The following is a 13,035-nucleotide window of genomic DNA, read 5'->3' as shown; positions in this document are numbered from 1 at the left end:
CTTTGTCTTCTCCTAACATGGTGAAATCATGAACGTCTCCAATGGCCACAGACAAATAGTCAATACAGTGAGCGATCGCGGAGACATCATCTTCGTCTCCTGTGATCCAAGTGAAATCATGAATGTGTCCTATGGCCACAGAAAAATAGTTAACATATTCCGTGATTGCTTGGATGTCATCTTCATCTCCTCCGATCGTGGTGAAATCATGAACGACTCCTGTGGCCACGGAGAACTAGTTAACATCTTGCGTGAGTGCCGAGACATCATCTGCATTTCTTCATGATCATGACGATCATCATCATCATCAATGAATCATCATCATGATCATCATTATCATCATCATGAAGATCATGACAAAATCGTGATGATCTTCCGAGTTTGCGGGGTCATGATCTTCGACTCCCACGGACGCGATAAAATCCTGGACATCTTACGTGATTGCGGATAAATAAAGACAACTCCTACGTTAACGGCAAAATAGTAAAGATCTCTTGCGGTCTCACAGATTTCATTAATGTCTCCCGCAATTGCAGCAAAACAGATTATCGGTGAAATAAATTTATAAAAAAAAAAATTGAGGCCCCCTCCTAGGCCGAGACCCCTGAAAAAAAATTATTGTACGAACTTAAGGACTTAAGGAACTTGAGGAGGTTTTACAAGCAGATATAATAAATCTAAGTACTACTTGTTCATACTTTACATACTATGCGTCAAAAGTTAATCTCATAAGAAATTTAGTGATGTTATCAAAGAGTTAGATTTATTTATAAACTTGTAAATTTAAACATTGGCTAAAAAAAATATCACAATAATTAATTGGCTCGTTGCACACACACCGATTTTGGACGACCGGTTTTTTACCGGTCGTTCGAATTCCAATAGTGAACCACAGGCGGGAACGGGACCTTGCACACACACCGACATCTGATCGGCGCCGGTAAAATGCCACTGTATTTTTTCTAATTTTATCTTTATAGTTTTCATCACTTGAAGAAGGTAGGTGTGTAGTGTAAATCAACATTTGGCGAGAAGATTAAAGGAATAAATGTAAGTACAAGAGACATAATGGTTAGTCATGACGTTTCCAGCTTATTCATAAACATACCAGTAGATGAGCTGCTAAACGTAGTTCGAACAAAGTTGGAGAAAGACGATGGTCTACAAGAGCGAACTGATCTTCCTGTGTCCTCAATTATGGAAATGTTGGGGGTGTGCGTAAATCACAGTTATTTCCAATTCAACTCTCAGTTTATCTTCAAAAATCAGGTTTACCAATGGGTGGAGTATTAAGTCCTATACTGAGTAATATTTACATGGACAGTTTTGAAAGTGTCTCCCTTAGAACATGGGGAAGGGAACCAAAATTATGGCTTAGATATCTGGACGATATAAAGGGTGTCCCAATAAGAACGCCGGATTTGAAATGTTAACAAACCATATATTTTCTCACTAAATTTACAATATGAAACATGAATCATAAAGCATAGTATCTCCGATTAGTAATTGAGTATTATGTCTTGTAAGTGCCAACCTGCTGAATACTGACAAGCTCGACATCTCTTGACAAAGTTTTCCATCACTTTTTCACACACTTCCTGTTGAATTCCATTAATGGCACGAATCATTTCCTCCTTCAAGTCTTGGATTGTTTGAGGATTATTGGCGAAAACAAGCGACTTTAAATATCCCCAAAATAGAACTGAGCCAATTTATTCGAACTAATAAATCAATCTTCGGACAGATGGATCATTTGGTGCATTGTCCCGGCCGTAAATAGTGCGCAGCTTCTGTGCTTGTAGTGCACTTTATCTATGACCACGCGTTGATCCGTCGTGTAACGATTCATGACTACAAAAGGGACCTAATACTGATAACATCGCTGATAATTTGGGAATTCCTATTGAAATACAGATAAGGATAAGACGCTCCTCAAATCCGGCGTTCTTACTGGGACACCCTTTATTTTGTTTATGGGAGCCAGATACCAATCTCAACGATTTCTTACACCATATCAACAATTTGCGCCCAACTATTAAATTTACAGCAGAAATAGAAATAAACGATCAACTACCATTTGTTGATGTGTTAGTTGAAAAGAAAGAAAATGGCTTCATGACTTCATTCTATAGGAAAACTACCAATACGGGACAGTATTTAAATTTTCACTCTAATAGCCCAAATAACGTAAAGATGGGGATAGCCCAAGGCTTATTTTACAGAGCATTCAAAGTATCATCAGACGAAGAAGCAAGGAATAAAGAGATAGAAATAATTAAAGAAGGATTAAAAAGAAATAATTATCCGTTAGATTTGATAACTAAGGCCTTCAATAAAACAAAACAAAATATGTAAATAGAAATAGCTTAAGTAGAAATGAAGAAAGACCTAATTGTACCATATCTATACCGTATGTCAAGGGTAAGTCTGAAAAAATAAGAAGAATGAACAACAAGTTTAATATAAGAACAGTATTCTCTTCAGGACCTACATTGAGAAGTTTTCTGACCAGAGTGAAGCCCAAGAACAAAGATCAAGACCCTAAAAGTATAGTTTATAAAATACACTGTGAATGTGGAAGAAGTTATTACGGACAAACATCACGGCCTATGGAGAAGAGACTAAAAGAACACCAGAAGAGCATTAGTAACCATTTGGAGAATTATTCCAAACTTAGTGAACATTGTCTTCTCTGAAGAACATAGAATAGGCCTACATTGGACTGAAGCGACTATGATCTACCAGGAAGCAGACTTGGAAACTAAGAAATCTTAAAGAAGGTGCTTGCATGGCGGTTGATGAAAGAAGCATATCCCAACCTAGTGCTACCATCAGCCCCATGTTTATACCTTTGATTCGAGAAGAGGTTGAGAACAAAATTAAAATTGGAAAAACAATAATAAATTAACTGTGACATCTACATAATATATACTTGTATAACAATTTTTTTCCTACTAACTTAATTTTAAAATAATTCTAACATATGTTAATTTGTAAACAAACATTATAAATCATAGTTTATTTACTTATGTTGTTAACAGAGGCTGACGATGGGTTTAGAAGTAAACTCGAAATATACCTACACATTTTTTTGTAAATTGTGTATAAATTTATTTATATGATGAGTAGCCAACAAATCAAGATTAACATAAATAATACCATCAAGAAAAAAACATACCGGAATATATATATATATATATATATATATATATGAATTTGAACGGATGGTGTTTTTGGCCTCTGGGGATCTCAAAACGAAAAAGTAAATTGGTCCCAGGTCTAGGTCTCATCATGAGACCTACGGTAATAGATTAATCCCTATATGGGAAATTCGCTAAAATGTATGTAGTTGATAAGGCTGAGACAACTGACATCCGCATGTCATGCAATTCCACATTTAACCGTAACCCAGCGACCAATTTATCAAAATTATGCTAGAGGGTTATTAATATACACAGAAGTCTGGTATGATGACCGACTAGACGAAGGTAATAAAAATAAAACTTACACACCTTAAGGGTGGCCTCCATTTGAATTAAGAATGTGCCTTCTCAACAGATATTTTTCTAAAAAAAGCATAGATTTAATCTGCATAACACAGATGAAATCGTAGAAGTGTTTACCACAAAAGATCCACCAATACGATTTAATACTATTTAAAGGTTCCTCCAAAAGCATTCTTCATATATTTCCTCCAAAAAAAGAGAAACCAGTTAACATAGTAACAATAACTCCTATAACATACTGTATAAGAAATATGTTATTCATTGAATGATCAACCATATTTTTTAACTAAGCGCAATAGACATTATTGTTTTTACACTTATTTATTAATCATTAAACAATGCTAAATGCTCAAATGTTTTATAATTTCACTCTCAATTTCTGTTGTTTTTTGCCTCCTGATCACAAATTTAAATTAATCTAGAGGTTAAAATACCTTTAATCCGTCAATGTGATCAAATGTCACCGATGAGCGGCGACCGGTTTCAGCCCAGCTGTGGGGCCATCTTCAGGCGATGAAGGAACATAAATATCACTCCGAAGAGGTCGTCATAAAGTCTATAAATACGTCACGAGAAACAACACATAAATACATTATTTAAAAATACATGTGTGGCCACAAATAACTGCGCGGCGGACGGTACGCGTACACTTCCAGACTAGCAACTTAATGTCCGCCACGCCAACTAACAATTATTGGTCTGTACCAATTATAGGTCTGGACTAGCAACTTAATGTAGGCGTACCGTCTGCTGCGCAGTTAATTTGTGGCCACACATGTATTTGTAAATAATGTATTTAAATAATGTATTTATGTGTTGTTTCTCGTGACGTATTTATAGACTTTATGACGACCTCTTCGGAGTGATATTTATGTTCCTTCATCGCCTGAAGATATGGCCCCACAGCTGGGTTGAAACCGGTCGCCGCTCATCGGTGACATTTGATCACATTGACGGATTAAAGGTATTTTAACCTCTAGATTAATTTCACTCTATTTATCGCAGTTGGATGAATTAGTGTAAGCCTTTAAAGCAACCGTTGATTTTGACGGGTTTAACCTATTATTTTTCAAACACGTTAATCACAAAATGAAAAAGAAAAATACTGTAATATAAACAATACTGTATATATATTCTTATATGTTTCAAAGTCTCTTAATAATGATAGGGGCTCACAGCAGCAAATGCTGACATGCTTATGCAACCAAAGGCTATTTGCACACACACCGATTTTGGACGGTCGGTAATAAGTCGGTCGATATTTTATCGAATCACGGTGCTTGCACACATACCGGATTTTTATCGGTGAAACGATCAGTCTTTGTTTTTGTGTCGGAACGAGACGAGATTATTGAATATTTAATCCTAAAAGAGTTGTTGCTATGTAGTTATTGTATCGACGTAGGTTAAGCGCCGTATGATTAAACGCATGTTCTGGATTTATCCAATTAATCAAAGCAGAGAAAAAACGGGAACATTCCACACACTTTTTTAAGAACTAAGGCTTGATAACAGTAAAGTTGTCAACTACCTATTTCAAAATGTCAATAGCATCCTTATCTATTAAGTCACCAATTTAAAACGTTTTAAACACGCACTACCAAAACTAATGAAAAATGTCAGATGAGCAGTGGGTTGAAATGGAGGATGGTGTAGCGAGAACTGCCAGATGGTCGGCAAACAATCGGTGAGTGTGCAAGCTTGTATTTGGCTACGTACGCCACTGCGTCGCCGGCACATCCCCGGCACCGGCGGTATGCAGTGGCAGGCAAGACTTGGAAACTAAGAAATCTTAAAGAAGCTGCTTGCATGGCGGTTGATGAAAGAAGCATATCCCAACCTAGTGCTACTACCAGCCCCATGTTTATACCTTTGATTCGAGAAGAGGTTGAGAACAAAATTAAAATTGGAAAAACAATAATAAATTAACTGCGACATCTCATAATATATACATATATAACACATTTTTTTCCTACTAACCTAATTCTAAAATAGTTCTAACATATGTTAATTTGTAAACAAACATTATAAATCATAGTTTATTTACTTATGTTGTTAACAGAGGCTGACGATGGGTTTAGAAGTAAACTCGACTTAGTAATATACCTACACATTTTTTTGTAAATTGTGTATAAATTTATTTATATGATGAGTAGCCAACAAATCAAGATTAACATATATATGTGTGTGTGTGTGTGTGTGTGTGTCCGTTAGCACGATAACTCGAGCAAAAATGATCCGATTTTGATGAAATTGGTACAAACAAGAAAATCTACGTTTATTCAAACGAGTTCGCCGTCCAGCATAATCGGACTATGGGAATGGGGGTTTATGGGGGGTTTTATGCTAAAAACACAAAATTTCATAATTTATCTCCAAACTATTTTGTAGAGCTTAAAAAAATAAATAATTTTGTATGTTGAAGCGTTGTTGTATGCCCAAAAGTCACGGAGATAATTTAAAATATTGTAATTTTAAAATTCCCATGTTATTCTTATGGAGAATATAAACTGTTGTTGTTTGCTAGTTTATGGATATATTTTTTTTAATCAAATTTGGCAATTTTGTTAATTTCATACTAAGCTATCAACATTTCAATAAAAAAAAAAAAAACACACCACAATATCCTCCCCGTAGCAGCAAACCTAAGTATTCACTAAAATTAATGTTATTTAAATAAATAGGAAATAAATCTGAAATTTTTTAGGAAATATTTGAGTTAAAATCAAGCCGGGTAAATAGAAATTTGCTTAGTCTGCAGGTTTGCTGCGGCGGGAGGATTTCAATATAATCTCTCTTCAGAATGTTAGGTGTAGTGGATTTATACTTGTAATGAACCTGGCTTTTATTCTTGAACTGTTAGGGGCCACGTTCATATGTTCGTGTGGCTTCATTGGCAACAAATAATGCAAATGATAAAGCAATGATGATCTGTCTTGAATAATATGACAAAATATAGGCAAAAGTGGTCAAAAAGGCAGACACCAACCCGTACAATAGATATAAGTTAACTTGATGATAAATAGTTTTAAGTGTGCTGTGATATTACGATTTTCCACTGATTTCCTAATATTTACTGTAGTACGTTATATTACAAAACATGACATGATGTAGAAGAAAATCAATGTTAAAATGAGAAAAAAAAAACATTGCTAATAGGCCTACATTGTTTTGACAAATTCAGTAACTCCCTATAATATGTGTTGTTTTAAAGACAATTTAAATATTAACAGCTGTTTCATTAAAAAGTAGTGACAAATTATCCATATGACCATAATGTATGGTAAACAAATCTGAGAAGGGAACTTTAAAGGCCTCTTGGGCAGACCCCCAAGAGAATTTACCAATTAAATATTAGATTCCCCCATGCTAATCTTATGGGAGAAAACCCAACTTTGATGGAAGATCCTGCCCAAACTAATAAAGATTAAAACTTCAGACTAGGGCAATTTTTTTACACTTTAATCATCAAAATCGGTTCAAAAATGAGGGAGTTGTTCTGTTATATATATCTACTAGCTGTGTGCCCGTTCTACGCACGGGGATCTTATCATAGTCAGTTAAAACCTTCTTATATTAAGCACAGCAGTTGGTTTGCATACTTTCAGATATGCTGACAAAACTATTATATATAAACCTTCGCAAATACAGTATCTGACAGTTTCAAGCCAAAACTAATGCTTCACAATTAAATGTCACCCGGATCTTGTTGGTCCATATGTTAAATCCAATGATTAAACTAAAAAATGCTTTATATATCTATAAGGCATAGCCCTAAGGTTGGCCTATAATTGAAAGTTACTTTCCACAATGGTTAAAAATATTTAAGGTACTACCTCAACCTCACAATTTAACACTTTATTCGGGTTGACATTTTCATTATCAAGGTGCTCTTGTCCTTTCCGTGAAACACTGAGAAATAAGGACATTGCGTTACCAACATACATACACACAAAAATACAGAACTTAATTAGGGAATTTCCTACGCTTTAAGCATAACAAAGTACATATAAAATTAGTATTTGAAATCTTTGTTACTGTCATAAAATTTTATCATAACAATTTATATTTGCTTCGACCGAAGATGACCCGAAATTCTGTCGAAACGCTATATGAATCGGTTTGCTATATGAAATAAAATTACAAACTTCCAAAAACCCAACGTTGTGTGATTTTTGTCACATTTCCTTCTAATGTTAATAAATATACCAATCATTGTTTAGGGAATATGTAATCTATTAAATAACAGAAAGTTGTTGTATAAGGTTGGTTTGCAACCTACAGTAAATCTATAGACGATTTATATTGGTAATTTATAATAAAAATTATCAAAATAGGCCACGAACTATTGATACATAAACAACGTTCAAAGCGTTTGAACAATTCATGATGGTTTGCTGAATAAATGTTTTACTAAAATGCGTTATCGTTTTCTTAGCATAAACTAACATTTTGGAATCCAGACAGAAAAAGCAAAACTTATACAGTTAAGACGTCAATTAAATTGAATACGCCTGTAATAAATAAGGTGCAACACCAACGATAACTAATTTGTAAATTACAGTGATGTGTTGGTACGTAAAAATGATTCTTGATGCTACCAACGGTTCAAAGGAAAAGAACCAGTACCGTACCAAAAACCAACGTTTACGACGGTTAAGAACTTTAGTACATCCGACCAAATTATATGTGAATGTTTTGTAGAGAATGAAATTAAATGGAGATTATAAGAGGAGAAAAAAATGAACACACTTTTGGGATAGGAGAACAAGCACTGTTTTATTTACTTTTTGATACACAACATGTGTTAGCAATAGAGAATAATTTAATTTGATTAAGAACACATGTTAGTTGCAAGGAAAAGAGATGTACATTAAATAAAACATAGAGTGTTAAATAATATGAATGGTTAAAGTTTACTGAACATACCGGGGGCCTTGAATCCCCAGTGGATTCAACAAAACAGTTCACGAATCCACAGTTGGCAGGGGAAACACTTTGTGGGCAGATCTTCTGAGGTTGCCACTTGATGTTTTTAAGTCTATCACTCGCACAACCCCATCAGCCCCTGGATGAACTGCTGTAATTCGAGCGAGAGGCCACGAGAGAGGTGGTGAGTCCATATGTACCAGAACAAGGTCACCCACTTCAAGATTTTTTGATTTCCGAGTCCACTTGGTACGTTGTTGCAAGTTGTTTAAGTATTCTAGGTGCCATCTATGCCATATGCGTTGATGAAATGCTTGAACTAGCTGCCATTGCTTGAGACGGTTTTCAGGAACTGTCAGGAGATTAGGTTCAGGTACTGCTGTGAGGGGTGCACCAATCAGGAAGTGTCCGGGAGTCAGTGCTGCGAGATCCGAAGGATCATTTGAAAGAGGTGTCAGTGGTCGGGAATTGAGCATTGCTTCGATTTGGGTCAACAATGTGATGAATTCAATGAGTGTTAAGACTGAGTTTCCCATTACTCGACGGAGATGATGTTTCACATTCTTTACAGACGATTCCCACAATCCTCCTTGATGCGGAGCGGCTGGTGGATTAAAATGAAAATTGATGCCTTTAAGTGAAGAGAATCGTTGAATCTTCCGTTTGGAGTCTTGACAATAAAGAGATTTTTCAACAATCTTGCGTAGGGTAGAGTCAGCACCAATGAAGTTGGACCCACAATCCGAGTAAATGTCGGAAGAATGTCCTCTGCGAGATACAAATCGAGTCATTGCAGCAATGAAAGATTCAGTCGTTAGGTCTGTTACTACTTCCAAATGTACAGCTTTCGTGACGAGGCAGATGAAAGTACAAAAGTATGACTTTATGTGTCTCACTGCCTTGAGGTTGAAGATTTTAACAGTAAAAGGCCCTGCATAATCTATGCCGGTGTGGAGGAAAGGTCGAGCAGGAGTTACACGAGACTGAGGGAGATCAGCCATGAGAGGACACACATTTCTAGGTTTGACTTTGAAACATCTGACACATTTATGGATACGAGAGCGTATGGCACAACGGGCAGACAGTATCCAAACATGTTTGTAAAGTAATGCTTGAGTAAGCTGAGGGCCTGAATGAAGATTGTAGATATGGTAGTGGTCAATGAGGAGATTTACCACATGATGCTTTTTTGGCAGAATAATGGGATGTCGAGCATCTTCAGGAAGTGATGTCTGAGAAAGACGTCCTCCAACACGCAATAATCCAAATGAGTCAATGAAAGGTGAAAGACGTTGTAAACGAGTGGAGCAAAATGATTTCCGTTTGAGGCAGTTGATTTCTTCTGTGAATACTTCTTTTTGTACAAGTTTAAAAATGTGATATTTTGTGTCTTTCAGTTCCTGTGTTGAGATGAAACCTTGGCGTTTTTCAGAACCTTTACAGTTGTGTATGAAACGAAGGACGTAAGCAAAAATCCTAAGAAGTCGTTCCCATGAAGAATATTTAATGAGAAGATTGGTCAGCGTAGATTCAGTGGTAGTTGACACAAGTACAGTTAGAGGAGTGTGTTTTACTTCATCTAATGTTGAGATATCTGTAGGTGAAAAAGTTACATCAGGCCAGTTTGAAGGGGGAAGAGAAAGCCAAGAAGGCCCTGACCACCAAAGGGGGTGAGACACAAGCTCAGTGGCTAGAATACCTCTTGAAGCACAATCAGCAGGGTTTTCCTTGCTAGGGATGTAACGCCAACAGTGATAGGGGACAAGTTCTTGTGTTTGGGCGACTCTGTTAGCCACGAATGTTTTCAGCCTGTAAGATGGAGTTTGAAGCCATGTCAAGGTTACTGAAGAATCACACCACAAATAACATTGGTTGAGTGAAATTAAGGGTTTGAATGAAGAACAACAGAAGTTTACGAGTTGAGCTAATAAGTGGGCAGCGCAGAGTTCTAATCGTGGAAGAGTCACCTTCTTGAGAGGGGCGACTCTAGTTTTAGATAAAACCATACGTGTAGTCACTTCTCCGTTGGGTTGGGAACATCGTACATAGACAACAGCTGAAAACCCACGTTCAGAGGCGTCTGAGAAGCCGTGAAGTTCAACACTAGAATTTGGAGAGATTTTCAATGCTCTAGGGATCTGAATGTCTGCAAGTGCTGGTATCGCTGAGATAAAGTTACTCCAAATTGCACTAAGTTCTGGAGTGAGAGGTTCATCCCATTGTAGACCGGTCGTCCAGAGAAGTTGAATAAAACATTTCGCTGTCATAGTACATGGGCTAAGAAATCCACAAGGATCGTATATTTTAGCGACTAGACTGAGAACGTGACGTTTAGTTAGTGTTTTTGGCGGTAGGTTGAGATGAAATGAAAAATTGTCCGAGTCTGGAGACCAGTGTAGGCCAAGAATTGAGAAATGGGGATCAGGTGTATTTTCAAGAAAGACTGGAGAGTCTTTATGAGTGTCTGGAAGAGACTGAAGAAGCTCGGGAGAATTTGAAGTCCATTTTCGAAGTTCAAAGTGTCCACGGTTGAGTAGTTGAATGAGTTGATTTTGAAGGTTCTTTGCTTCATCTACCGTGTCTGCTCCAGTTACAATGTCGTCTACGTAAGTCTGAGTGCGCAAGACATTTGCTGCTTCAGGGAAGTCTTTACCTTCGTCTTCAGCTAACTGGTGGAGGGTACGAATCGCTAAGTAGGGTGAGCTATTTACTCCAAAAGTCACTCGAGTGAGTTTGTATGTGGATATATCTTCAGAGGGATTGTCACGCCACAAGACAAGTTGGAACAGTTGATCGGAAGGTTTGATTAAGATTTGAAGATACATTTGGCGAATATCGCAAGTGAAAACGATATTGTGTGTTCTGAAATGTAGCAATATATCACAAATGTTGGTCTGTAATTTAGGGCCGGTCATGAGAGAATCATTGAGGGAAATTCCAGAGCTGGTTTTGCAGCTTGCATCATAAACGATTCGGAGTTTAGTTGAGGTACTGGATGGTTTCACAACTGCATGGTGTGGCAAGAAATAGTGAGGAGAGTTGATATCTAGATGAGGTAGTTTTACCATATGACCTTGAGAGATGTGTTCATTTATATTGTCAGAGTAAGCTTTATACAAATCAGGAGAGAGTGTAAAAAAACGTCGTTCTGCGATGAGTTTGGAAGATCCTAAAGGTGGATGATTTTCTTTAAATGGTAGCTGAACTAAGTAACGGCCATTTTCGTCCCTAGAGTGGGTAGCTTTAAACAGATCTTCACACTGTTGCTCTTCAACCGATATCTTTGAGGGTACAGATAATTCCTCTAATTTCCAAAATTTCTGTAGAGAATTATGCAATTCGTTGTCAACCGTTGAGAGCAGAGAGATGGATGGAGTGTTGGCAGGCTGGGAATCGGTTGAACAAGGTGCATTCCCCATAACAACAAAGCCAAAGTGAGTTCCCATCATGTTAGGCATGTTAGGGCCGAGAGAATAGTTTTCATTCGTTAAAAGAAGAGGGAAGAGAGAAGCTCCGATCAGCATGTCAATGGGCCCTGATAAGTGGAAGCTGGGATCAGCAAGGGGGTAAGGTTTTACTTTCAATAGAACTCTTTGTGATATTTGAGATCTAGGGAGATTGACAGATATTTTATCAAGTATGTGCACTTCATGGTTGGATGCAACTAATTTTCCTGCCAGTGTGTTAACAGTGAGGTTCACAATACCCTTTGTGAGAGTTGGAGATTGAGAAAGACCAACTACTTGTAAGTTGGATTTGAAACGAGGTGCATTCAGTAGTTGAGCAGCTTTTTCACTAATAAAATCACACATGCTGCCACTATCAATCAATGCTCTGAACACATGAGAAACGTTATTTTGAGCAGTAACTTTAACCAGTGTTGTGCCTAAAATTACAGTTTTAGGGATTTGATTAGCAGGACTGGCTTCCTGTGAGCAAAGAGATACGGTAGGTTTTTCATTCGAAACATGAGTGGTTGATGGTTGTGATGATGTAGAACCTTGAGATGTCTTGTCATGTTCAAAATGAAGTAAGGTGTGATGACGTTTGTGGCATTTGAAGCAAGATGCTTTAGACTTACATGTTTTAACATCATGTTTTCCGAGGCAAGAGACACATCTGTTGTTGTCCTTTACGGTTTTAAAACGTTCATTTGAAGAAAGAGAGAGAAAGCTAGGACAAGCATAAACCTTGTGGCCAGTTGATGAGCAGACAAAGCAGGGAAATGAGAAAGGATTTTTTGAGTTGTCTTGATTTGATGGAGTTGGAGTAGAGACCATTGTAACTTTCTGAGCTTGAATGAAAGAGGGCTTGGATGTGAAAGATTTGGGTTTAAAATTTGAATTGTGGTTGTTCGTACTTTGAGCAAACTTGGTATGTAACACAGCGTCTTCCATTTGGTTACACTCTTGATTAAGAAACTTGACTATTTCGACTACTTCTGGTAGAGAATGTGTTTCGCATTTTATATTAATTCTAAAAGCCTCTAGTTGTTTTAGAAGGTCATTGTCTAGTTTTCGTAAGAGTATGGTGGACAACAGAGGTTAGAGTTAGAAGTAATGTCACAGTCAAGAGCTTTAAGTGCTTCTGTGTGTTCATA

The 13,035-nt window shown here is 37.0% G+C and overlaps 2 protein-coding genes across 3 annotated transcripts in view; both read right to left on the bottom strand.

The window, feature by feature from the left end:
* LOC128983662 (transmembrane protein 169) overlaps positions 1–13,035 on the bottom strand; it is an 88,001-nt gene that overhangs the window by 59,405 nt on the left and 15,561 nt on the right. The gene's annotated exons all lie outside the window — the stretch shown is intronic.
* Positions 8,474–12,832, bottom strand: LOC128998277 (uncharacterized). The gene has a single exon (XM_054424340.1). It carries the CDS (start codon positions 12,830–12,832, stop codon positions 8,474–8,476), a length of 4,359 nt encoding a protein of 1,452 aa, XP_054280315.1.

Source organism: Macrosteles quadrilineatus, unplaced genomic scaffold, assembly GCF_028750875.1.
Source record: "Macrosteles quadrilineatus isolate MER2022 unplaced genomic scaffold, UCM_ALF_1.0 Scaffold_1__1_contigs__length_201487025, whole genome shotgun sequence".
NCBI lineage: Eukaryota > Metazoa > Arthropoda > Insecta > Hemiptera > Cicadellidae > Macrosteles > Macrosteles quadrilineatus.
Note: the sequence above shows the minus strand (reverse complement) of the source record. Positions and strands in the feature narration are given on the sequence as shown.